Genomic DNA, 27,964 nt, shown 5'->3' with positions numbered 1-27,964 from the left:
ACCTGAAGCGTACTTAACCTGAAGCGAACTTTCCCATTGAAAGCAATGGAAAGTGGATTAATCTGTTCCAGACGAGTCCACAGAGTACTTAAACTGAAAATACTCAAACCGAAGCGTACTTAAACCGAGGTGTGACTGTATAAGAGAACAAGAAGAACATACATTTAGAGAAGATTGGAAAAAAATATTGAATATATGGGAAATAACTGTATAAGTTAATGCTGTATAACTTAATGCTGGCAGCATTAAGATAAGTTCAACAGTGTAAATAAGGTATGATGGATGTAATAATGGAATGCTGAAAGGTATAGTTTCTGTTAAATATGCAGGGATTCATGATATATAAAATGTACCATTGAAATAGAAGACAGGAAGTCATTGATATTTTAAGGATGTAAAAATGAGTACCGGTACTTTAAATAGTAAAACAGAGAATTTAATAAAAATTATATACAGACATTTGGTTGGTTGCTGTGAAAATAGGATATTGGACTAGATGGGCAAAATACCTTATCCAGCAGGTTCTTTTTGTTAGGTTTTTCCTTTAAGACTGATGTGGTCAATGGTGCTACACAGAGATGTGTGTTTGTAACCTTGTTCTGAATGATAGCACACCTGTGAGCTTTTGCTAATTTGAATAATTGAAGGTAGGGTTTGCTTACTGTAATGTGATTGGGTAATTGACTATTTTGAATTCTGTATTTAAGCTACCCAAATGGTTCATGGGTGTGGTGGTGGTGATGTATTGTGAAATGAGAGGAAAGGAGTAGAGGAGTGTGTTGTATATAATTGTAAATAAAAGCAAGCAAAGATACTGAAGACGACTTTGTTATTTCGTTGACCCTGCCGCTGTTGCCACTCGGTTGGTGCGTATTTTGCCCAACACTTTTTATGTTCTGATGTTGTTTGTGGCACAAAAGGGCATAAACAGGGAGGGCAATTTATCCCTTTTGGGGAGAAGTCGCCATCTGAGTGGTGCCACAGCAGTAGAAGAAGAAGAAGAAGAAGAGTTTGGACTTGATATCCCACCTTTCACTCCCTTAAGGAGGCTCAAAGCGGCTAAAAATCTCCTTTTCCTTGCTCCCCCACAACAAACGCTCTGTGAGGTGAGTGAGGCTGAGAGACTTCAGAGAAGTGTGACTACCGGTAGCCCAAGGTCACCCAGCAGCTGTACGTGGAGGAGCGGGGAAGCAAACCTGGTTCACCAGATTATGAGTCCAACGCTCTTAACCACTACACCACACTGCCTTAGCAGTTCTGACAACAGAACATTACTAAATTTTGATCAAGGCCTTATTTGATGGTGTGAGGAAATATGGAGGTGAAAGAGAGAAGTTTTCCCCCTTAGATGTGAAGATCCCGGGCCACTAAAGAGAGGGGGAGGTACCTTGAGCCTGGGAGTTAATAGGGAAGGAGTGCAAATATTTCAAGACTGGTGAGACATGTTCTTTGTGAGGCTAACTCCATTCTGTGATGCTCCATTCTGCGCTAGCAGAATTTTCTTAAGGAAATACATTATGGCAGAATCAGAAGTACACACACAACCCTTAATAAAATAAATGGGAGTGGGGTTTTGGAGGGAGGATTTCCAACGAAACATGGAAATGAGTTTGGTGGCTGGTCCCTTCCAAAACTCCACGTCTTTATCATGAAAAAGCTTCTACAAAGCTCTTGTTGAGTTGTTATCTAAAAGAATGAGCTAGCTATTTCCAGAAGTTGAAGATAAATATAAGTGTGCTAGTATTTTAAAAAACAAAGAAAGAAAAAAAAGAAGAAGAAGCAATGTCAATAAAATGAAAGGATATTGATTAACTCCTGTTCTGATAGTTATAATAATAATAATAATAATTTATTATTTATACCCCGCCCATCTGGCCGGGTTCCCCCAGCCACTCTGGGCGGCTTCCAACAAAACAGAAATTCTAAAATACAGAGATCCATCAAACATTAAAATACAGAAATCCATCAAACATTAAAAGCTTCCCTAAACAGGGCTGCCTTGAGATGCCTTCTAAAGGTCTGGTAATTGTTGTTCTCTTTGACCTCTAGTGGGAGGGCATTCCACAGGGTGGGTGCCACTACCGAGAAGGCCCTCTGCCTGGTTCCCTGTAACTTGGCTTCTCGTAGTGAGGGAACCGCCAGAAGGCCCTCGGAGCTGGACCTCAGTGTCCGGGCAGAACGATGGGGGTGGAGACGCTCCTTCAGGTATACCGGACCGAGGCCGTTTAGGGCTTTAAAGGTCAACACCAACACTTTGAATTGTGCTCGGAAACGTACTGGGAGCCAATGTAGGTCTTTCAGGACCGGTGTTATGTGGTCTCGGCGGCCGCTCCCAGTCACCAGTCTAGCTGCCGCATTCTGGATTAGTTGTAGTTTCCGGGTCACCTTCAAAGGTAGCCCCACGTAGAGCGCATTGCAGTAGTCCAAGCGAGAGATAACTAGAGCATGCACCACTCTGGAGAGACAGTCAGTGGGTTATCTTGTTTGGCAATCTTAAAAGTGAAGTATTGGATGGAGATGGAGAAATGATTGCCACCCTGGCCAACTGCTGTTCGTAGATAAGCAATCAGCCATAAGTACAGACGAAAAGTATCCTCTATTAATCAGAGATTCATTGAGCAGGATATAGGCCGTGAAAGCCGGATTTATGTTGAAAATGACTGACAGTATTAAATATAGAGAAGGCAGGCCAAGGAACTAAAAGTTTCATTGGAAATATGGCCAGTGGTTATTATTGTACAGTACTGGAACAGATAATGTGCAACCATATAGCTTATTTTGGTGTGCTGTAATCCTATGTTATTTTCTTCGTTTTCTCCTCCTTTATATGAAAACTGTATATATACAGGAATCGCAAAGTTACTTTTTCATTTCAGGTTTTTTCTTTTTCTTTTTCTTTTGCCTTGCTCGTTTCTGCATTACATGCTTTGGCATTCCAGATTTTCCTTCAAAAAATAATAAGGGGGAAATGGTGCACTGTTCTGCATTAGCATTCTATGGCTTGGGAACTATCTTCAAGGGCAGACCCACAAGGAGTGCATTGTAGTAATCTGTGTTGGAGGTTCCTAGGGTCTTGTTTCTCAGGTGTTCCATGCCTCCAAAACTGCCTCCTTTCACTCTCCCAAGAAGTACTGGTGGCCAGCAACTTATATGGTTTTGTAAGAGGATTAGACAAATTCATGGAAGGTAAGACTTAAGAGTGGCTACTTCCCATGCTGACTGTGTTTCACATTCACTGTTGGAAGCAGTAGGTCTCTGAATACCAGTTGCTGGAAATCACAAATAGGGTGAATTCAGGTCCTGCTTGGAGGCTTCTCATAGACATGTGGTCCTTACCTTCCAAGTCCCAGACTGCAGAATCCGGGACCGGCAGCCGTGTGACACCGGAAGTTGCATCGACATAACTTCCGGTGTCGCTTTGCCCTTCTATGGGCACCAAAAATGGCCGCTGCCAGCTTCAAAAGTAGCTTCTACGCATGACTGGAAGTGTCGGCCCGCCCATCTATGGGCACCAAAAATGGCCGACGACGACACCGGAAGTCGTGTCTACGCACTTCCGGTCATGCGTAGATGCGACTTTTGAAGCCGGCGGCGGCCATTTTTTGTGCCCATAGAAGGGCAAATCAGGAAAAAAAATGGCTGCTGGCAAGAGAAAATAATGGAGAAAAACGGGAGGCGAAGTGATACGGGGGACCACCGGGAAAAGGTAAGTAAAAACGGGGGGTTTCCCGGGGAAAACGGGGTACTTGGCAGCTATGATGTGGTCAGTCACTGTGAGAACATGATTCCAGACTAGATAGGGATTTGTATTGATCCAGAACATCTCCTCTTAAGTTCTTGTGTTCCTTATGGTCGCTGGTAGGATTGGGTTTTCCTCTTCTCTCTTGATGCTTCCACAGCAGGTGGGTCTTCCTAGTGGATCACCCATCTCTAGCCTAAGGCATTCTAGGAAACAAGGTCTTCCACCCTGTGGCAACTCAGCTTGCAAGCGATCTTCCAGACTGAAAGACAAAACAACCCACGACCAAGTTTGAAAGCTTGGTTATGCCTGAAGTCTTTTTGCCTTCCAATTTTTATTTGCCAATCATTACCCTTTGGGGTTTCGCAGCTACAAAATGGAAGCGCCAAAAGAGGGACTTGGGGAAAAAAATATTCTGAAAGCCTACATGCTAGAAGTTACGGAATATTATAAGGAGGAACACACCATTGCTCCTACTTCTTTCTCGGATGGATGCCAACTGTAATGTTATCTTTTCCCAACAGGGACATGGCAGGACCACCCCCGCCAGATGACAGCTGGAAGGGAAACCTCTCTGTGCCTTACAACGTTGGGCCAGGCTTCAAAGGCAGTTCTTCAAAAAGGTGGGAGGAGAATATAATCTTGTGGTGTTGAGTAAATGGCCAATAGGAAAATGGAGCCACAGAACCTACACTGAATAAGAAAGGCGAAACAAACAAAAAAAATTCCTTCCAGTAGCACCTTAGAGACCAACCAAGTTTGTCATTGGTATGAGATTCCGTGTGCATGCAAACTTCTTCAGTCCAACATGGCTACCTACCTGTAACTTGAATAAGAAAGGTTTAGTTGGTTAGGGTAATGTAGGCTGTCTGTCTATCCTCTTTGTTTGGGACCAAACGAAGATCCCTCCTTAAGACTACCTTCTTGTACTTGTATGAACATACCTAAACTTTATTTATTTACTTATATGCCACCTTTTCCCTGACGGGGACTCAAGGAAACTTTTATCTAAATGCAAGAACACTAAAAACATAGAAAAATCAGTCATTAAAATGCAATTAAATATTGATGGAATTAAAATGATGTGCATATATAAAACCTGTTCAAAACATACCAATAATTACAATAAAAACAGAGCACAGCACCAGCCCTTTAATGGAAAGCAGTTAGTTCCCCCAAATCCTTTTGGAACAAAAAAATATTCAGTTGCTGAAAGAAGAACAATAAGGAGGGAGCAAGTCAATAACTTCTCTAGGGAGGGCGTTTCAAAGTCTGGGAGCAGCCGCTGAGAAGATCAGTGTTTGTACTCCAGCTTTCTGGCTGACTGGTAGAAAGGTAAAGGTAAAGGTTAAGTCCAGTCAAAGGCGACTATGGGGTTGCAGTTCTCATCTCGCTTTTAGGCTGAGGGAGCCGGCGTTTGTCTACAGACAGCTTTCTGGGGCATGTGACAAGCAGGACTAAACCACTACTGGTGCAACAGAAAACTGTGACAGAAGCCAGAGCACACAGAAATGCCATTTACCTTCCCACCACAGTGGTACCTATTCATCTACTTGCACTGGCGTGCTTTCGAACTGCTCGGTTGGCAGGAACTGGGACAGAGCAACGTGAGCTCACTCCATTGCAGGGATTTGACCTGCTGACCTTCTGATCGGCAAACCTAAGAGGCTCAGGGGTTTAGACCACAGCACCACCCATGTTCCTACACTACAGTGTGGTGTAGTGGTTAAGAGCGGTGGACTCATAATCTGGTGAACTGGGTTCAATTCCCCGCTCCTCCACATGCAGCTGCTGGGTGACCTTGGGCTAGTCACACTTCTTTGAAGTCTCTCAGCCCCACTCACCTCACAGAGTGTTTGGTGTGGGGGAGGAAGGGAAGGGAAAATGTTAGCCTCTTTGAGACTCCTTTGGGTAGTGATAAAGCGGGATATCAAATCCAAACTCCTCTTCTTCTTTTTGACCGGTAGAAGATGCTAGAGTAGCGGATACAAAAACATGGTCTTCTCGGTGGTGGCCCCTCAACTTTGGAATTCCCTCACTAGGGAAATATATATGACCTCATTGCTGCTGGTTTTGCGTATGACCTCATCACTGCTGGGACTCCCGCATTCTTTCTTCCCTCTGCAGCCCCCACACAGCACCCCCCTCCCCTCAGATCTGCATCAAATAGTCCCCTCAAACCCTTCAAAGCACCTTGAGTGGGGCAGTGTGGGGGAACTGCAGAGGGAAGGGGACTCCATTCTGCCAACAACTTCTGTTTCACGGACGGATGCTCACATGTTGGACTCCATCTAGAAAGATGAGCACATGGGTCCAAAAAGAAGTGGCTCTCATGCCGAAGGCTGGTGTTAAAACTAAATCCACCTTCTGAAAACGATATTTCATAACTTATACAGGACTATAACTATGCAGAATTTCAGCCCTAATCCATTCTGACTTTAAAGTCTAAAGTGTGCATTTATTTCTTAACCTGACATTTAACACTTGATTTTTTTTATTGCACTTGCATTAGCAAAGTCAAAATGCATGTCCACAGCATCAAAGAAGTAAGAAGAATTTACAACGTGATCGGTACTCTCCAAGGTTCAACAGAGCCAGGTAAAGCCATTCCCTTGCTCATGTTGTCTGTGGGATCAAGCCAGGGAAAGGGTTGTAGTTCAGAGGTAGGATGCATGGTTAGTATGATAAATGCCCCCTAAGAAAGGCTTTCACCTGAGATCCAGGAAGTCCTTCAAATTTAGCTAGTCCTCCAGACTAGATGGACCAATGATCCGACACCTATTTTAATAATAATAATGCTATTTTTTCCTAATACCATTGTACCTTGGTTCTCAAACAGAATCTGTTCCAGAAGTCCATTCGACTTCCAAAAACGTTCGGAAACCAAGGCATGGCTTCTGATTGGCTGCAGGAGCTTCCTGCACTCAATTGGAAGCCGCGTCAGGCACTCGGCTTCCAAAAAAAGTTTACAAACACTCGAGCCAAAACGCTTGACTCACAAGGCATTCATGTAAAAAGCCTTAAAGTAACTTTAAGAACATAGAAATGCCATGCAACATTCAATCTATCTATATATATATAAATGTAAACTGGCCATGTCTGTTAGTATCCACGTTTCACCAAAACCGCTTGACCGATTGCATTCAAATTTTGACACAATGCTGCATGCGAATATGAGAGCAAGCCAAGCCCATAACAGTTTTCAAAGACAGATGTCACACCTGTGCCACGTAAAACCCCGTGTCTCAAAACACACCACTCAGACGGAAATGCATTCTGGGAAAAGAACGAGGTTGCAAACCAGCACCCTCTAGCGGTGGCTACACTGGTACTGCACCTATAAAACCTTCCCTCTCAACAGCACCTTGGCTCCCATTTACATACTAGGCCGAAGCCTTTACAGACTAGGCTGAATGGAGGTACTGACTCACCTGGGTGGGGGGTGGGGGTGGGGGGACGGGATAAGTCAGGACTCAGGACACGGTGGGACCAGTCACAGGGATGAGCTGGGGATGGAAGGAAGAGGGGGCATGATACATCATGGGTCGGGACAGGGTGGGGGGAATCACAGGGATAAGCTGGGGGTGGGTGGTGGAGGGGTGGGATACATCATGGATCAGTGCAGGGTGGGGGCAGTCACAGGAATTAGCCACAGCAATGCGTGGCAGAGCCAGCTAGTAACCTATAAATGAAATCCAGCAAAACAACAGTAAAAATTCAGTGGGAAAAAAGTACTTTCATAGACACCATAATTGTCATAATCCATCAGATGCTTGCTAGAAGATGCTGAAGGAAAATAATGATGGTGCCCGGTTGCTGCCTTTGGGGGGGGACAGCATTAGACATGCAGTGAGCCACAACTGAAAAGGCCCCCTCCCTTGTCAGCACCCTTTAATCTTCCCTCAGAGGCAGAAGAGGGACCTCAGATTGAAGGGTCTGGGTAGGTAGGTATGTTCTGCAGATATGTTCTGAAAGATATCGAGGTCTTGAGCCATGCAAGGCTGTCTAGTCAAAACCACTTCTATTTATTTGTTTTTATCCTGCTATTCCTCCTTCCATCATGGAACCAAAGACCAGACGTCCTTCAAAATTCACACATCTCCAAATGTGCACTTCTCCAGCTACAGAAAAATGTGCTACAAAAAAAGGCACATACTGGGGTGTGCATTTAAATGCATTTTATTACTGAAAATAGCCTTTAAAAATGCAATTTGTTAGAGGGAATGTCTCTGCAAAAATGTATATCAGACCAAACGGCACATAAAAATGTACACTAGGGGAAAAGTGACACTAAAATGCTGGTGAATTTTCATGGGGACTTTTTAAATCAAATTGCAAACTGATGTGGGAACTGAAGTAAAGATTGCAAGGATGAGAAAGGGAGACCAAAATGGTCAGATCCTCTCATCTCGAGCTCCAGATTATCCTCAGAGGGGCCCTTAAGTAGAACTCTTGTCGTGATTTATTGTGCCCATTTAAAAATTAACCCTCATGTCCATTGATCCAGACAGGTACGTTATCCTAGGGGGTCACCGAGACTCTTGGGTCTTTGGTGGGATTGACCCGCAGAGCGGAGCGGCTGTTGTTCACGAGATTGTCCGAAGCTTTGGAAAGCTGAAGCAGCAAGGTGAGGCAAGAAGAATACAGAACCTAAAAATCTGTCAGTTCGGGGATCCATGCATCCATTCATCCATCCAACATCTCGTCTTCCTGTGTGCTGTTCTGCAGGTTCTTTCACCCCTTACCCTGAGCCATTTTTGAGGGGTGCACAGATGGAGGGGAAAGCCTAGGCTTCTGCTAGCAGAACGTGCTACTTGAGTCCAGCCCAGTCATAGGTGCCAACTCCCTGGGGCCCTGGGTGCCCAAGCACCCACAAAATTCCCCATGAAGGGGCTGGGTTGCTGTGCATGAAGGGGGAGCAGGGAAAAAAACTTAAACATGTAGCAGAGTTTAAAAAAATAAATAAATAGACCAGAGGCAATTGTACTTCATCCAGCAGAGCTTTACTTGCTACTGAAGGTTAGTAGCTGTGCCGAAATGCCGGAGGAGCCTGGGCCCATAACCTGTCGTCCATTAAAGGGGGAGCAGGAAAAAACTTAAACACGTAGCATGGGCACCCACAAATTTCAGTGTCAGGGCCATGCATGCTGCATGGCACCCACAGCCCTGGGCACCCATGGTCATGGGACCAAGCTACAACTCCTGCGCCCCATTTTTATGAGCCCAGCTTCTTCAAATAAACCATAGATAACAACTGACCATAGTTCCTGGTTTGGACATAACAAAAACCCACAGCTGAAAATGGAAATGGTTGCTTCCACCTCCTGGAGCCAGGTGCAAAATACTGGCATGGGTGGGATGCAAGACATTCAGCCATGCAGCCAATCACTTTTTGGACCCTATAATCCAGGGGTGTCAAACTCAAATTCATCGGGGGCCGCATCAGCAGTTTGGTCACCCTCAAAGGGCCGGTTGTGTCTGTAGGACTATGTGTCCACTCTTTATTATCATAAATTATTGTCACTGCATTCAATTATTACTGTTTTTTGTAATAATGTAAGCTCATTCCCGCCCCCACGCGGATCACATTCCTGCGTCGTGGCGCGTGTGTGGGAGGGGATGTAAACGAGGGAAATGTGAACAAACGGTGGGGATCGACGGCTTCCGGGGGGGGGGGCTCAACTAAACCTTCGGCAGGAAGGAGAAAGCCACTGCTGGGATTAAAAACCTGCAGATGGAAAGAGGGCTTCCCTCTGCCGCCCTGCGCACACCCAAACCCCGCTAGGCAGGATGCCACACGCTGCAACCCATCCCATGCTTCGGAGAGGGGCAGGAACATGCGGTGCAGCACCAACTCCCTGCTTTGCTTTTGCACCCTCCCTCCTCAGCGCCAGAGTCCCTTCCCCTCGCGCTGAGGGAGGGCAGCGGATTTCCCGAGAAGGAAGGCGGCGGCAGCCCCAGCGGACGTGCATCTTCGCCTCAGAGCTGCTTTTCCCCCCACCCGCGCTGTTGTCGTCTTCGCCGCCGCCTCTCCCTACCGGGACTGCAGGCAGAGGAGGCTTGAAAACCTCCCCCCCCCCCCAAAAAAATTCCCCTCCCACCTACTCAAACCGCGAGGCGACTCCATCTGGAGCCCTACATCATGAGGGGCTGAGAGGAGGCGGCGGCAGAGCAGGAAGAGCAGGAACCCGTGCCGTCGCCGCCGCCTCCCTCCCGGCCGCCCCCCGGGGAGCAGCTCCGCCGAACTAAGAAGCCAAAGGGCGGCTCGGGGGTGGGGGGCAGAGCAAAAGCCAGGCACCCTCCCGAGTGTCTATGAGGAGAAAACGGGGGAAGAGGGAAGAGAAACCCGGCTCCATCAAACCCGACTACTTCCCCCTCAGGCTCACTCTGCGTCCCTTTCGCCCACTCGCTCGCCCACCTCCCGGATGCAGCCGAGAAGAGGAAGGGAAGCGGCGGGCGGCAGCTCCCCAGTGCCGCCTCACTCGCTCTCGGAGACAATAGCAAAGCCCGCCAAAAAAAAATCCAGCGCTGCTCCGTCCCGGCACCAACTTTGCCGGCGGCGCCTGTAGGGCTTTCCTGCCTCCTCGGCAGGCTTCCTCCTCCTCCTCCTGCATCTCACTTCCCCGTCTGGCCGCTGTGCCACTGCCTCCCCCAGCCTCATTCGAAATTGAAATTCCCTGGCCAAGGCCGTCAGCGCGGCTCCAGCGCCCCGGCCTCCGCCTGCAGCCCCGCCCCCGGTTTTGACCCTCGGCCAATCGCAGGCTCCAGAACTACTGTCAGTGGTTATTGTCAGCGGCGGCTGCGCGGGCCACATGACGAGGTCTGGCGGGCCGGATTAGGCCCCCGGGCCTTGTGTTTGACACCCGTGCGTATAATCCGTACACTGGGATGTTCTGCATATACCGTATGATTCTACATCTTGGATAGTAAAGATTGGGAGTCTAATGTAAGGTTGGGGGAAGGGTTCCTCTTTTTATCCTCGTATGATCTACATCTTCCCTGCCCCACCCCCTGGTGTGAACACTGTGTTACAAAATAGGTTTATCTGTTTATTAGTTTGCCACTTCGTAAAATGAGTTCTGTAGGACAGCAGTTCAAATTCTGCACGCGCGGGGGGGGGGGGTACCTGAATTCTGCAACCTGAATAATTGATGACAATAGAACGCATAAGGGCAATATCCCCTATTTAGACATAATCTATTCTGGTTTGGGCTATCTTGAGGATGTGATTTTGGGTACAGATTTATTTATTTTTTACTTTATTGTGTGTGTCTTTCGATCTGTCTAATATGCAATGTAATGTAGCAACATGCAGAACCTTTGCAAGGAAAGGCCACAGCTCAGCAGCAGAGCAGAAGGTCCCGGGTTCAAATCCCAGCATCTCTTGTTAGGGCTGGGAGATACTCCTGCCTGAAATCCCGCAGAGCTGCTGCCAGTCAGTGCAGACAGTGCTGGGGTAGATGGAGCAATGGTCTGCCTTGGTATAAGGCAGCTTCCTAAAATCCAAAACAAAACAAAAAATGAAGCAAAAATCCTTGCGGTTCAGAGGGTTTCAGTCTTTTTTCATTATTTCCCATAACAGCTGCAATCCTGCATGCACTGAGATTGCTCAGGTCTGATTGAAATCATTGGGATTTAAGCAGCCACAAGGACTGACAAGCAGAAAAGAACAGTGCATGTAAATATCTTGCCTTTGAATTGTTTGATTGATGATGGAGAGGCTTTAAGGAACAATGGCTTGTTGTTGTTGTTGTTAAATGACCAAGTCAGAACTGCAAAGGACTTTGTTGTGAATAACATTTTGCAGACGAATAGAGTAGAATAGAGGAGGATGAAAGGTTGTTTTCTGCTGCTCCAGAGAAGCGGACACGGAGCAATGGATTCAAACTACAAGAAAGAAGCTTCCACCTAAACATTACTAAGAACTTCCTGACAGTAAGAGCTGTTCGGCAGTGGAATTTGCTACCAAGGAGTGTGGTGGAGTCTCCTTCTTTGGAGGTCTTTAAGCAGAGGCTTGACAGCCATATGTCAAGAATGCTTTGGTGGTGTTTCCTGCTTGGCAGGGGGTTGGACTGGATGGCCCTTGTGGTCTCTTCCAACTCTATGATTCTATGATTCTATGGCATCTTAATGGGTAAAGAAGCATGATACAAATTACTCCTGTTGATAGTGAGTGCTGACAGGATTGTAGCCAAAATGGGACGCTGACAACATGGCCCTTTTATAATGTGTTGGGGGGGAGGTTATTGGGTTGTTGTTGTTGTTGTTTTGTTGTTGTTGTTGTTTTGTTGTTGTTGTTGTTTTGTTGTTGTTTTTATTATGTATTTTGTAGTTTTATAGTTTGATTTTACCCCGTGAACTGCACTGAAACCTGCGGTTATATGACAGAATAATAATAATAATAATAATAATAATAGGAGGAGGAATCAACATGCCTGAGGGACCCTGAGATTGGCAGTAGTAAAAAAAAAATCTGCAAAAGGCACTTTAGAAAGGCCAAACTTCCCCTCTGAAAAAAAAATATGCCTTAGCCCACTGAAACTGAGCCTGTTCAGTAGCCACAGAATGCTGACTGTCAGTTGGAGAGGAAAACAAGCAAACCCAAAACAGGGGGGGGGGGTGATGGTGGAAAGCTCTGCCTGCAGTCCTTGCAGCTTGTAGTATCCTGGATGAAGGCACAGTTGGTAGACACGCAACCCTGAATGGGATTCCCTCTTACAACAAATCAAGGAGCATACATTGAAACATTCTCTTGCAGGTCCCTCTTGTTAAATTCTGGTCCTGATCGCCCTCAGAAAAAGGCCTACCTCAAGGCTATTTTCACCACTAGCTTCATCCTCTGATGATCTCTCTCTCTCTCTCTCTCTCTCTCTCTCTCTCTCTCTCTCTCTCTCTCTCTGTGTGTGTGTGTGTGTGTGTGTGTGTGTGTGTGTGTGAGAGAGAGAGAGAGAGAGAGAGAGAGAGAGAGAGAGAGAGAGAGAGAGAGAGAGAGAGAGAGCTGGCGCAGAATGCAGTGGCCAGATTGTTGTCTGAAACACCTAGACACACACATATTGCACCTGTGCCAAGTTTTTCCTGCCTTTTGATCAGCTGCTGAGGTCTTCTAGGTAAAGGTAAAGGAACCCCTGACCATTAGGTCCAGTCATAATCGACTCTGGGGTTGCGGCGCTCATCTCGTTTTACTGGCCGAGGGAGCCGACATACAGCTTCTGGGTCATGTGGCCAGCATGACAAAGCCGCTTCTGGTGAACCAGAGCAGCACACGGAAATGCCGTTTACCTTCCTGCCAGAGTGGTACCTATTTATCTACTTGCACTTTGATGTGCTTTCGAACTGCTAGGTTGGCAGGAGCAGGGACCAAGCAACGGGAGCTCACCCCGTCGCGGGGATTCGAACCGCCGACCTTCTGATTGGCAAGCCCTAGGCTCTGTGGTTTAACCCACAGCGCCACCCGCTGTCCCTGCCGAGGTCTTCTAGTTGACATATAATTCCCCTAAGAACTCAGGACCAGGTGACTTGAAAGACCACTTGCCCCTGTATAGACCTGTGAGATCATTTCCGGGGAAATTATATTCATGGTATCTCACCCTACAGAATCTCACACCACAGTGAACCCCAAGAATGGCCTTTTTTCTTTTGCTGTTGCCCCTATACTGTGAAATGCATTTGCAGAAATTCTTCCCTCTGCCGTACTCGACACAGCAACCGTTCATTGCTTCAAATGTCTTGCAAAGCCTTCTCCTTCGCCTATGCCATTCTGACCCATAAGATGGGACCCTGTGTTTCATGTATGAATCCCCTGGATTTCTGTTTTAGGTGCTTTTTTTAAAAAAAAGTTTTATTTTATTTGTTTTAGTTTCATGCTTTCCGATTGTATTTTTGTTTTAATCAATAGGGGTTTTTATACCTCGCATGGCATGCGCTGCTGAGGAGGTTTTTGGAATGCTAAGTGGTTCAGAAATGGTTTCTAATAAACAAATATATATTGTGTTCATAATGATGCTCTAAATATCTCAACTGCAGGATGGAGGCCAAGGAGAACGGTGATATTTGCCAGCTGGGATGCTGAGGAGTTTGGCTTGATAGGATCTACAGAGTGGGCTGAGGTAAATCAATAAGGAAGGACACTTCCAGGTGATCGCTGTCTCTGAGTAGGATCCATTCACATACAGTGGTACCTTGGTTCTCAAACGCCTTGGTACTCAAACAACTTGGAACCCAAACACTGCAAACCCGGAAGTAAGTGTTCCAGTTTGCAGACTTTTCCCGGAAGCCAAACGTACTCCGTTTTGAGTGTTACACTTCTGTTTTGAGTGCCACACTTCAGTATTGAGCGTTACGCTGAGGTCTGTCTATTTTTGCTATTTTGCGTCTCTTTTTGTTTTGTTTTTATGACCGTGTAGAACCCAGTTCAGCTACTGATTGATTGATTATGTGGCTGCAGTACCATACCTGCCAAGTTCCTCTCTGAAAAATAAGGGACTGGACCGGAAGTAGCATACCGGAAGTAGCTCGGTGGCCATTTTGGAACTGGGCGGAGCATGCTCAGAAGTGACTTTTGATGCTGCTGTGCCCAGTTCCAAAATGGCCACCGCACCATTAGTCGCGCTGCAGCCATTTTGGAACTGGGCAGAGCAGCATCAAAAGTCGCTTCTGAGCATGTGCCGCCCAGTTCCAAAATGGCCGCCGCGCCAGAATAAACCGGGGAAAAACAAAAAAATCTGTTTTTTCAGCTGGGGACAGCTGGAAAAACGAGGGTTTCCCAGGGAAAACGGGAGACTTGGCAGCTATGTGCAGTACATTGTTTATTGCTTTCATTTTATGGATCAATGGTCTCATTAGATAGTAAAATTCATGTTAAATTGGTGTTTTAGGGGTCGTTTTTAAAAGTCTGGAACGGATTAATCCGTTTTGCATTGCTCTCTGTGGGAAAGCGCGCCGTGGTTTTGGAACGCTTTGGTTTTGGAACAGACTTCCGGAACGGGTTAAGTTTGAGAACCAAGGTACCACTGTAGTCCCCAATTCAGGCTGCATAGTTACAGCCGATTTGGAACTCTTGTACAACAAATGCACGTCCTAAAAAGATCATATTTTTTGTGGTAAGGAAAATGCTGAGGAAATTCCACTGTAAAATGCGGGATAAGAACATAAGAAGAGCCTGCTGGATCAGGCCAATGGCCCAACTAGGGCTGGATCTAGACACATTAAAAAAAAAACCGTTTCAGGAAAACGTGTTGTAAACCTCATAATGGGAAGTCCAGTTGCCGAAAGAAAGAACTCCACAGCATCATCTGGTGTCACAGTGTTATAACGCATTTGAAGCACTTTATTTTTTAAACTAAAGTACAGTAGTTGAGTCCTAGATCACTGCTCTCACAGAGGCCAACCACATTCAGGACCTGAGTTCGAGAGACCCTCCTCTCCTGTGGTTTCAGGAGCGTTGCTGCCTCCAACCACAGAGGCTCGTGGGTTTGATCTGTGATGGGCCAAACACACACTTGCCAGTCATTGTCGCTTGACCCTGCATGTGTGAATTGGCCCATGGAGAATTTTAATTTTTTATTGGTTTTTGTACATATTTTCCAAACATAATATCCCATCCTATACCACATAACAAACCTTCGGCTATCACAGCCTGAGACTTCTGTCAACCTTGACTAATGGTTTTCTAACTTTCTTTCTGATTTTGCATTTTATTTTAATAGTTATTGCTATGAAATCCATATCCCAAATAAACTCCTTCTTAGTCCTCTTTCTCAATAATTCATATGGTTCTCTTTACAAAACTTCTTGCAACCCTACAAGAGATTTCAATTGATTACAATTGTCTTTCAAATATATCATCAATTTCTTCCAGTCTTTCAGGAAAGTCTGGTCTTGTTGGTTTCAAACTTTCCCAGTTACAGTAATTTTGCCAATGAGTTTCATCTGCCACTCTTCTTTTGTTGGTAGTTCTTCCTGCTTCCATCACTGGGCTAATAGTATTCTTACTGCAGTTGTCGCATATAAAAACAATTTTTTATCATGCTTGTGAATCTCTGTACCTACTATACAAAAAAAGGCTTCTGGTTGTTGTTTTTTTACAAATGTATATTTCAACATTTTTTTTTCATCTCATTATAAATTGTTTCCCAGAAGTCTTTTGCTTTCTTACATTCCCACCACATATGGTAAAAAGTACCTTCTTTTCCCTTACATTTCCAGCATTTATTATTTGTTTTGTGCATTTCACTGGTGTCATATACCATCTGTACATCATTTTCACCATGGAGAAATATTTTAGGCATGAACATGAACAAACATTTTCTTCATTTCTGTTGTAGGAAAATGTCAAAATACTGCAGGAGCGTGGTGTGGCCTATATCAATGCTGATTCCTCCATAGAAGGTAAAATATATGCACGTTTTAATAGAGAATGAGAAGGGTGTGGTCACTGAGTTGTCTTTTGGGACAAAAAAAAATTCCTTCCTGTAGCACCTTAGACAGTGTTTCCCAACCTTGTGCCTCCAGCTGTTTTTGGACTACAGCTCCCATCATCCCTAGCTAGCAAGACCAGTGGTCAGGAATGATGGGAATTGTAGTCACAAAACATCTGGAGGCACAAGGTTGGGAAACACTGACCTTAGAGACCAACTAAGTTTGTCATTGGTATGAGCTTTCGTGTGCATGCACACTTCTTCAGATAAGAATATCTGGATATCTGAAGAAGTGTGCATGCACATGAAAGCTCATACCAATGACAAACTTAGTTGGTCTCTAAGGTGTTACTGGAAGGAATTTTTTTATTTTGTTTCGACTATGGCAGACTAACACGGCTACCTACCTGTAACTTGTCTTTTGGGGTTGGAACTTCATAAACATGTAATCGCTGGATTGGAGAACAGGTTTTGTTTGCATTTGCGTGTTTGGGCAGAATTTGGGATGAGTTGTGCTAAATCTGGCCCAATCTTGTGGTGCATTCAAACATCTGTCTTATTTTTCCTGGTTATAAAATGCTAATGCTTCTCTCCTGGTTTCTAATGTCCCTTTACAATGCATTTTATGGAACTGTGGATTTTTTAATTATTATTTTTTCTCAATATACCACCACGCCATGCTAAATTTCCTTCCCACCCGTGGCTGTAATGTGATGCAACAGTGACTTCATTTGTACTTCCGTTCCCCAACTAAAATGAATATTCGGTTCATTAATTTCTTCGGGGGTGGATATAGACACAGTGGGCAAACCGCTGTAAATAAATTAGATTGTTATGACAAAAGAAAGATATCTCTATGGAAAGCCGCGTTTTAGAATTTCCTGCTCTCTGGCGCCGTTGGGTGTTGCATGTTCATAGCGCATTCAAATCGATGTATCTTTGCTAATGTAGCTGAGTCCTGGGTTTGCTGAGTTAAACTCAGAAGGCTGATCGCCGAAGAATTGATGCTTTTGAATTATGGTGCTGGAGGAGACTCTTGAGAGTCCCATGGACTGCAAGAAGATCAAACCTATCCATTCTGAAGGAAATCAGCCCTGACTGCTCACTGGAAGGACAGATCATGAAGCTGAGGCTCCAATACTTTGGCCACCTCATGAGAAGAGAAGAATCCTTGGAAAAGACCCTGATGTTGGGAAAGATTGAGGGCACTAGGAGAAGGGGACGACAGAGGACAAGATGGTTGGACAGTGTTCTCGAAGCTACGAACATGAGTTTGACCAAACTGCGGGAGGCAGTGGAAGACAAGAGTGCCTGGTGTGCTATGGTCCATGGGGTCACGAAGAGTCAGACACGACTAAACGACTAAACAACAACAACAACAAACTTAGTTGAATACCACCCAATAAAGCATTCAGTCCAGCATGCATCAGAAAAGAAAAGTGAAATGCAACATCATGCAGTGAAACTCAAACCAGAAATTTAAAAAAGATGGGTTGTATCCTCTGCTCTTTGATCTAGCAGGGGCTTCTGCAATTGGGAGAAAAGAGGTCTTAAATTTCCGTTGCCTCCCACAGTTCCAAATGGCCCCCAACCCTATGGAACAGATCAAGGGGGTGCAAGGATTGCAGATAGCAGGGGGAATCGGCTAGAATCCCCTCCTTTCCCTTCTGTTTATGGGAAGCTGTCCCTTGGATTAAAGAGCCTTCCATTAGTGGAGTTTGGTGCATGCTCTGCTACTGGTTGCACAAATGTGCATATAGATGTTTTTTAAAAAAACTTCATGGTTTTCATATTCGGAGCCCATTTAATAGTCCTGGAATAGAATCATAGAGTTGGAAGATTCATCCAGTCCAACCTTCTGCAATCCAGGACCCCCTTGCCCAACATGGGGCTCAAACCCATGACCCTAAGATTCAGAGCCTTGTGCTCTACCAACTGAGCTATCTAAAAGACAGTAATGTGGCAACTACCCGTGTGGCGTAGTGGTTAGAGTGAAGGACTATGATCCGGGAGACCAGGGTTCAAATCCCCACCTGGTCGTGAAGCTCGCTGGGTGACTTTGATCGAGTCACTGCCTCTCTGCCCAACCTACACCACAGGGTTGTTGTGAGGGTAAAATGGGGAGGAGAGCTCAACCTCCCTGGAGGAAAGGCGTGATACAAATGCAATTAATTGATACTACTTCTCTTCCAGGCAACTACACCCTTCGAGTTGACTGCACACCGCTGATGTATAGCCTGGTATACAATCTGACTAAAGAGGTAAAATAAAAGAAGAGGAGGGAAAAATTAACTCTAAGAAGAAACATAATAGATTTATTCATTTGTTATAGATCTATCCCACTCTTCCTTTTTGGGGAGCCTCTCCTGAGACCCTCAACCTCCTCCCCTGCATGCAGTCCAATTCCATTGGCTTGGCTTCAATGACAACCTTTTTGAAAACTTTGTTTATTTGGTTTTTCAGATTAAATTTTTACAGTCCAACATACAACATAAGAACAAGATTCCAAGGAATCTCTTGGACTTCCTCCTCCCCTTTGTGGGTCTGATTGTTAGTCATTTCCTCCTGCATCTTTTATAATAATCCAAATCTCTCCAATGTATCCAAAATTCACCATTAAACTACAAGTCATATTCCAATCCTACTAAATATTGTAACTGTTTACAATGGTCTTTAAGATAAGTTATAAATTTCCCCCCATTCCTTATTAAAATTTTGGTCTTTCTTCCTGATTTCTGATTCTTCCGGTCATTTTAACCATTTCAGCATAATCCAGCAATTTATGCCCTTCTTCTCTGGTAGGGAGTTCATCTGCTTTCCATCTCTGGGTCAATAACATCTGCACAGTTGTGGTTGCATACATAAATAGTCTTTTCTGCTCTCTTGGGATTTTGACACCTAGAATTCCTAAAAGGAAAGCTTCAGGGCTCCCCCCCCAAGAAATGGTTATTTTAAACATTTTTTTTTTCAGGGCAGCTGTTTATCAGCTCTATCTGGTACGCAGGCTGAGACCCTACCTGCCTGCAGACTGTCTCGCCAGAATGGTGCATGCTCTAGTTATCTCCTGCTTGGACTATTGCAATGCGCTCTACGTGGGGCTACCTTTGAAGGTGACCCGGAAACTACAACTAATCCAGAATGCGGCAGCTAGACTAGTGCCTGGGAGCGGCCGCCGAGACCACCGGTCCTGAAAGACCTACATTGGCTCCCAGTACGTTTCCGAGCACAATTCAAAGTGTTGGTGCTGACCTTGAAAGCCCTAAACGGCCTCGGTCCAGTATACCTGAAGGAGCGTCTCCACCCCCATCATTCTGCCCAGGCACTGAGGTCCAGTGCTGAGGGCCTTCTGGCGGTTCCCTCGCTGTGAGAAGCCAAGTTACAGGGAACCAGGCAGAGGGCCTTCTTAGTAGTGGCACCTGCCCTGTGGAACGCCCTCCCACCAGATGTCAAAAGAGAAAAACAACTACCAGACTTTTAGAAGACATCTGAAGGCAGCCCTGTTTAGGGAAGCTTTTAAGGTTTAATAGATCACTGTATTTTAATATCCTTCTGGAAGCCGCCCAGAGTGGCTGGGGAAACCCAGCCAGATGGGCGGGGTATAAATAATATATTATTATTATTATTATTATTATTATTATTAATATGGTCCATGGGGTCACGAAGAGTCGGACACGACTAAACGACTAAACATCATCATCATCATCATCATCATTATTATTATTTTCACATTTGCAAAACTTACTATGTTTTAATAGATACCAAGCCCCGATGAAGGCTTTGAAGGCAGATCTCTTTATGAAAGCTGGTATAAGAAAAACCCCTCAACAGAGCAGGAAGGTGTGCCCAGGTAAATCCCAAAAGGTTTGGAATGGAGAGGGGATGGCGGAGGAAACCACTGTAGTTCCTTCCAGAGGTGGGGTTTCTTTGTCTACCTGTTGTGTCACAAGGACCGAAGTGCAACACAAGCAGGGCAGAAGTGGGACAGTTGAGCCCCGTTGGCCTACAATGGATCTCTCTAAAGTGGTGTAGTGGTTAGAGGACAGGGCTAGGAGCTTGGACGGTAGGGTTCAAACCCCCACTGGGCCATGAAACCTCACTAGTGTTGTTGGGCCAGTCAGCCTACCTCACTGGGTTGTTGTGAGGATAAAATGAGAACAGAGAGAGCCAAGTACACCACTGTGAGCTGTTTGGAGGAAAGATGGGTTATGCATTTGTTACTATTGTTTCAATTTATTAGTCACTTACTATTTACAGTCATACCTCGGTTTAAGTATGCCTCGGTTTGAGTACTTTCAGTTTAAGTATTTCGCGGACCCATCTGGAACGGTTTAATCCACTCTCCATTACGTTCAAAGGGAAAGTTTGCTTCAGGTTAAGTACGCTTCAGGTTAAGTACGGACTTCCGGAACCAATTACACTCATACTTTGGGTTAAGTACGCTTCAGATTGAGTACTCTGTGGATCCATCTGGAACGGATTAATCCACTTTCCATTACTGTCAATGGGAAAGTACGCTTCAGGTTAAGTACGGACTTCCGGAACCAATTACACTCATACCTCGGGTTAAGTACGCTTCAGGTTGAGTACTCCGTGGACCCGTCTGGAAAGGATTAATCCACTTTCCATTACTTTCAATGGGAAAGTTTGCTTCAGGTTAAGTACACTTCAGGTTAAGTACAGACTTCCGGAACCAATTGTGTTTTTAAACCGAGGTACCACTGTAAAGGGTCTCTAAGTGGCAACCCAGCCAGATGGACAGAGTTTTTTTATTATTATTATTATTAGTAGTAGTAGTAGTATTTATTACTACTGCTAAGTCACCCTCCTTTTTGGAGTGTTCCCTCAGCCTCCCCTCTCTTCTCCTCTCCTCGGGAGTCCTCTGGGGAGCTGCAGCTGTCACTTCTGGTCTCTGAACTGCCCACCTGCCCCAAAGAGAAGTGCCTTCTCACACTGCCCCACACGGGCCTGGGAAGCACCCCCTGGCTGGACCCAGAGGCGCCATTCGCCTGGGGAGCTTGTAGCCAGGACTGCTGCTACAACAAACAGCCATGCAAGCCTTTGGGAGGCAGAGACAATAGCAGAATTTTAAACGTGTAACATAAAATTAGAAAAAAGAGCAATGTGTTGCAGTGAAAGCTAGACAATAACCCATAAAAAAGATCTGCCGGTGGATCAGTATGTACACTGTGTTGCTTTGAAAACAATAATTCTATGGCAATGTTTACCCAGTTTGCCCTCTGTCCTGTCTTTTTTTTTTTCATTTCACAAAAGGATTAACAAGCTGGGCTCCGGCAATGATTTTGAAGTCTTTTTCCAGAGATTGGGCATCGCTTCCGGAAGAGCTCGATACACTAAAAACTGGGTAAGCCTGTTCTGTTACTTCCACAGCATCTTGAAATAAGCGTCCTGGGGAATTTGGATATGAATCCCTTTAAAAGCTCACTGTGATTTATTGTTGTTGGCATATGTCTTATCTGGGAAGACGATGGAGGAGTGCGCCTTTTGGGGGTGAAGTCAAACTGTTGGAAGGTTGCAGCGCCTGCTGTGGCTGCAGAGACCGATATGGGAGAGACAGGTTTTGTTGCAGCTGGGACAGATGAAGGTGTCCGGTTGTGCTGCTGCAGATACACCATGACATTTCATCTCTCTGTCATCCCAGCCGTCATTCCTTCTCTGGTCAGTACTGTGGATGCACATCCTGACTGTCTCCAGCATAGGTCCCTTCAGCCCACCCACCCCTCCGTAAAATATTTGAGGGGCTGGTGAACATTGCCATTTAAATAGTGTGTGTGTCTTCTGCCCCCTCCCTCAATATTTTATTCAGGCTGGCACCCCTGGTCTCCAGGCACTGCGGATTTATTGTAGGTGCCAAGTTAACCTGGCAAAATTCACTGGAAACGAAAGGGGTCTGGCTGTGGAGTTCTGTAAGACTAAGACCAATTCCAAAAATCATTTAAGACCAATGGAGGCTGGCACTCATTCAGATTCATAGGGTGGAAGCCACTGACAAGTACAGTCATACCTTGGGTTGCATTCGCTGCAGGTTGTGTATTTCCAGGTTAAGTACTTGGTGGACCTGGAAGTGTTTACTTCCGGTTTTCACCCCGTGTGCATGCGCAGAAGCATTCTGCACACTGTGTGCGTGTGCAGAAATGCTCTATCAGCGCTTCGCACATGCACTAAAGCGCCGCTCGGGTTGAGTACTTTTTGGGGTGCGAACGGCAGCCCAGAACAGATTGTGTACTCAACTCGAGGTACCACTGTAGAGGAAAGCAATTCTGCTTTTGCCTCCGTCCTCCTCCCAAATCTATAAAGGCAACACTAAGGAGGAGATCCTATGGCAAGATGTGCCAGCATGAGCAGTTTAGGATTCAATGCATCTTTGGCTCATTCAGCCAATTCCTGGCTCAGCTTGGCTCAGCCCAAAGTTAAGCCAGTTGCTGCAAACGGCAGGAGAAGAAAGCGCCCTTGGGCTCAAAACCTGCTTGTAGGTTTCTGGTTGGCCACTGTGAAAATAGGATGCTGGACTAGATGGGCCATTGACCTGACCCAGCAAGGCTCTTCTTCCATTCTTAAGTCCCCAACCCCAGCTCAGCATAATTTACTCATTGCATCTCAGATGGGGCTCAGATGACTGAGCTGAGGCTAGTGAGGTTCCCCCAAAAGGGGTGTTCTGGAGGCATTGCATGGCAAGACCAAAGACAGGGAGACATAGCGTGGATCCTAACTATGTCCAGTTGGTCATGCAACTTGGAAACCCTGAATTCCATACCTGAATGGGGCAGGCAAGACAGAAAGTTGACCAGCAGAATATTTCAGAGTCCAACAGAAAGCCCTTAAAGCATGACATTCTAAGAGTGAGTTTCAGGCTTCGGGGAATCTGACCCCACTCCCTCACAGCAGGCTGCCAGTAATAGATAAACAAGAAGCTCTTACCAAAGTCTTTATTCAGTATCCGCCTCTTGGGGTAGTGGCATTGCTCAGAGTAATCTCCTTCTCCCTTCCCTTCTCAGTCGTCAACAGTGCCACCCATTTTATGGTGGCTGCTTAAGGCCAATTGCCTCTTAGCCCTTTGTTCTCCTACTTTCACTGCTCACCGTGTTCTGGGAGAAGGTGGGTCTGGAATGCTCTCTAGTGATAATGTAGGTAGCAGTGTTGGTCTGACGCAGTCAAAATATATAAAAATAATAATAAATTATCCAGTAGCACCTTAGAGACCAACTAAGTTTGTTCTTGGTATAAACTTTCATGTGCATGTATCTGAAGAAGTGTGCATGCACATGAAAGTTTATACCAAGAACAAACTTAGTTGGTCTCTACGGTGCTACTGGACAATTATATAGAGGGAGAGGGAGGGAGAGAGGGAGAGGGAGGGAGGGAGGGAGAGAGAGAGAGAGAGAGAGAGAGAGAGAGAGAGAGAGAGAGAGAGAGAGAGAGAGAGAGAATGTGTCATCCAGCTGTTCTTGCTCTGCTTCTTCCATTATTTCCCAGCTTTGCCCCTCTTCTATCCCTGAGCTGTGACCCTCTGCAAACCACCATTGTAAATCTATACCAGGGGTTCCCAAACTCAGGCCCGGGGACTGGATGCGGCCCAATTGCCTTCTAAATCCGGCCCACGGACAGCATGTTTTTACATGAGTAGAATGTGTCATTTTATTTAAAATGCATCTCTGGGTTATTTGTGGGGCATAGGAATTCATTCATATTTTTTCTCTCTTCAAAATATAGTCTGGCCCCCCACAAGGTCTTAGGGACAGTGGACCGGCCCCCTGCTGAAAAAGTTTGCTGACCCCTGATCTATACTGTCCTCCTCTTCTTGGGAAGGTTCAGGAAGAGGGGGAGGCTGTCTCCAACTTTCCTCCTCCGATGTCCAGTCCCTGGCAGTGAGGCAAGACTGAGCTGGCCCATATCCACTGGATGCTGAGCTGATCTCACAGCCAGTGCTGTCCAGCATGGAGCCCAATCTATCTCCCACCACAGCACCTCCTGATCCTGCCTTGAGTGACCAGGCAGCCGATGTGGCAGTGGCTGCCGAGAGTTTGCAAAGTTTGGGTGGCTGCACATTTCACCCAACCCAACTTGTAGGATTTTTTATTTTATTCTTTTGCTGCGCATAAAAACTGATGAGATGTGAAAATGCAATCTGAGTGTGCCCACTTCTTACTTTTCAGAGGGTGGACAAATACAGTAGCTACCCTGTTTATCACAGCGTCTACGAGACCTACGAGATCGTGGAGCAGTTTTATGACCCCACTTTTAAGAACCACCTTGCTGTGGCTCAGGTGCGTGGAGGAATGGTGTTTGAACTGGCAGATTCCATCGTCCTTCCTTTCGACTGCCGGGATTACGCCAAGGCACTCAGCAGTTACGTGAACGTCATTCACAACATGACCCTGAAACACCAGGAAGCCTTGGTGACGTACAACGTGTCGTTAGGTATGTGCTACCAGGCATAAGACAAGAATCAGAGAACTGCAGAGTTGGAAGCAATCTTGGAGGTCCTTTGTTCCAGGGGTAGCTAACCACTAGATGTTTGGGACTACATATCCCATCAGTTCCGGCCAGCGTGGACCAATGGATGGTGAGGGATGATAGAAGGTGGAGCCCAACAAAACCCATAGCAAACCACATTATTCATCATGTTGGCAATCCGTGCTTTCTTCCTACCAGAACCCTAAGAGGCTAAAGACATTCCGTTAGAATTCTATTTTATTTTCTCATTTAACAACGTTTGTATACAGTCATACCTCAGTTTAAGTATGCTTCGGTTTGAGTACTTTCAGTTTAAGTACTCCGCGGACACATCTGGAACGGATTAATCCACTTTCCATTACTTTCAATGGGAAAGTTCGCTTCAGGTTATGTACGCTTCAGGTTAAGTATGGACTTCCAGAACCAATTACACTCATACTTCAGGTTAAGTACGCTTCAGGTTGAGTACTCCACGGACCCGTCTGGAACGGATTAATCCACTTTCCATTACTTTCAATGGGAAAGTTCACTTCAGATTAAGTACAGACTTCCGGATCAATTGTGTACTTAAACTGAGGTACCACTGTACTAACTTGATTGTAATAAGACCTCTAAGAGTGGGCAGGGTATAAATATTATTATTATTATTATTATTATCATCATCATCATCATCATCATTATCATCACCATCTAAGCAGATTTGGAGGGACCCACAAACAATTAAAATTATAAATAAAAGACATTTAAAACAGGCTGTTGAAAACATTCAAAAATAATTAAAATCAACACTGAGCAAAAAGGTTAAAACACCTGTCAGTAGTCTGCATGACTGGATAGGCTTGCCTAAATAAAACGTTTTTAAGCAGGCACCCAAAAGAGTACAAGGAAACCCCCCACCCCCAGATATCAATAGGCAGAGAGTTCCAAAGTGTTGTCACAGAGGGATTTCTTTCAAGTGCAGAACAGTGTATGATGTCCATCTGTAACTGTGCCAGTTCCACAGATCAAAGGGGTTCAGAGAACATGCATGGGGGTAAGGACATCCTGCAGTCAAAATGGTCCCAAGCTGTTATGGTCCTTACAGGCTAATAGTAACATTTTGTACTTGTCCTGGAAACAAATCAGCACCCAGTGCAGATCTCTGAGCAGAATTAATGAACCGGGTGGCACTGAGCACACTCTGAGCCTAGGGATTTGTTTTCATTACCCTAACTGAACCGAACTCGCAGTCCTTTCACACGCCCCGATTACCTTTCTTTATTTCAGCAGCCTGATTTAGACGGGGAAAGTAATTTTGTTCATTGCCGTGGTCAAAATCCATTGATGACCACTGCAAAAATCACCCAAGGATCTACCAGGTAAACCTTCTGCCCACCTTTGCCTTGCTGCAATGCAGGAATCTTGCAGCAAAGACTCGTAGAGGGACCCTGGAAAGTCTCAAGGGGAAGGGTGCAAAGTGGGACTCCTAAAAAGACAAACAGTCCCCCAGTGACTCTGTTAATCCAGCTACTTTGCACATCCCACTGGCGTTAGATCAGTCCCCCACCTGCGCATGAGTACCCCACGATTCCCTTTGTGGGCTCTTTTCCTTGCTACGTACGCTGCTTGTGTCCAGGTCTTATGAAAAAGCCCTGATTTTTCCCTGGTCAGCAACTAGGCTTCCCGTTGCTTAGGGGAGAAACCACAAGCCAGTGGCTGAGCACATCTTTCACATGCAGAAGGTCTCTTTAGTTTTTTTAAATTGATTTTCACTTTTACCATTTAACATCATACATAAATCATAATCATTTTACAAACAGGATTTTCAGAATCCCCAAACTTCCCTCCATGGTTTCCCCAGATATTCTTTTCAATTTGCATCATATCATATTCTCCATATTTTCCTAAAGCTCCATTTTTATCATAATTCTCACTTCATTGCAAGTGTTTTTTTTTTAAAATCCTGCCAATATTTTCAATTGTTTACAGTGTTCTTTCAAGTAACTTTTAAAAAAATTCCCCATTCTTTATTAAATTTATTGTCCTCTTGATCTCTGATTTTCCCGGTCGTTTTCGCCAATTCGGCATAATCCATCATCTTTATCAACCATTCTTCTTTTGTAGGTAGGTTGTCCTCCTTCCATCTTTGGGCAAGTAGCATCCACGCAGCTGTTGTAGCATACATAAATATTCCTTTCTGATCGCATGCAGAAGGTTTCAGTTTGCCCCGACATCTCCAAATAAAGCACTTTAGCCAGTGCAGTTGAAAATTACCTCCCTTTGACATCCCGGAGAACCACTGGCCCATCAGAGCAGTCGGTGTGGAGCTAGAAGAGACCTTGGGGCTGTAGTGGCTTTTTCAGTGAAGCTGCTGCCCAGTGTGCAACAGCTGTGAAAAAGGCAAATTCAATTACAGGGACCATTAGGAAGTGAATTATTTGATTCTAGTTACAGGTAGGTAGCCGTGCATGCACACAAAAGCTCATACCAATGACAAACTTAGTTGGTCTCTAAGGTGCTACTGGAAGGATTTTTTTTATTTTGAATCCTTTGAGAAACTTAAAATCAAACCACCAGCATAATAAGCATTTAATAGGAGTGTCTGCCCTATATCTCCATGGATGCAGCAGACAAGATTCACGAAATCCAATGACGAGCTTTCCCCCCCCCCCTCCTTGCTGTCCCAGGTTCTCTCCTTGATGCAGTGGGGAAGTTTTCAGAATCTGCCAGTGACTTTCACAAGAGATCGCAACTACTGGACACCAATAAGTAAGTCACCTAGATTATTGGACATCTGGCCTGTTCTGCCCCGGGGCAGAATTCTTCAGGCTGAGGTCTGCTGATAAATACATGCAAAAGAGAGACACCCCCTCAGTGGACTGGGAGGGTCTAGCTAGGGAAGTCCAGTGCTCAACTTCCAAGAAGTTGTTGAATAGACCTGTGTGCATTTGAGAATGTCAGCTTTTGTGTTGGCTCCCAAAGGGCAGCACCTAATGACTCTGTTGGAGCAGCTTTGATGCTTCTTCTTTTTTGTCCCTGTGGTCTAATTTTCAGCCCTATTGCAGTGAGATCTTGGAACGATCAGCTGATGTTTCTGGAAAGAGCATTTATTGATCCCCTTGGATTACCTGGCAGGCCGTTCTATAGGTAAGAAAACATATGCTCTTTATAGCTCAGTTGGTAGAGCATGAGATTCTTAATCTCAGGGTTCTGAGATCGACCTTCGGCAAAAGATTCCTGCATTGCAGGATCTTGGACTAGATTACCCTTGGGATCCTTTCCAAGGCTACAATTCTATGATTTATCACTCCTACATTCCCTTCCCTTCCTTAAAAGTCTTTAGATTCTTCACCCCTTT

The 27,964-nt window shown here is 45.3% G+C and overlaps 1 protein-coding gene across 3 annotated transcripts in view; it reads left to right on the top strand.

Moving 5' to 3' along the window:
* Positions 1-27,964, top strand: part of LOC118085476 (Putative N-acetylated-alpha-linked acidic dipeptidase) — a 49,201-nt gene that overhangs the window by 18,079 nt on the left and 3,158 nt on the right. For all 3 annotated transcript variants that reach the window (XM_035116169.3, XM_035116170.3, XM_088668418.1), the window contains exons 8-18: positions 4,264-4,362; positions 6,252-6,337; positions 8,247-8,366; positions 13,763-13,845; positions 16,063-16,126; positions 18,349-18,416; positions 19,911-20,002; positions 21,427-21,517; positions 24,327-24,591; positions 27,294-27,375; positions 27,661-27,753. In XM_035116169.3, coding sequence (XP_034972060.3) covers positions 4,264-4,362; positions 6,252-6,337; positions 8,247-8,366; positions 13,763-13,845; positions 16,063-16,126; positions 18,349-18,416; positions 19,911-20,002; positions 21,427-21,517; positions 24,327-24,591; positions 27,294-27,375; positions 27,661-27,753 — 1,143 coding nt within the window. The remainder of the gene's footprint in view (positions 1-4,263; positions 4,363-6,251; positions 6,338-8,246; positions 8,367-13,762; positions 13,846-16,062; positions 16,127-18,348; positions 18,417-19,910; positions 20,003-21,426; positions 21,518-24,326; positions 24,592-27,293; positions 27,376-27,660; positions 27,754-27,964) is intronic.

This window comes from Zootoca vivipara, chromosome 4, assembly GCF_965207765.1.
Source record: "Zootoca vivipara chromosome 4, rZooViv2.hap1.1, whole genome shotgun sequence".
Lineage (NCBI taxonomy): Eukaryota > Metazoa > Chordata > Lepidosauria > Squamata > Lacertidae > Zootoca > Zootoca vivipara.
The sequence above is the reverse complement of the archived record's forward strand: the minus strand, read 5'-3'. Positions and strand labels throughout refer to the sequence as shown.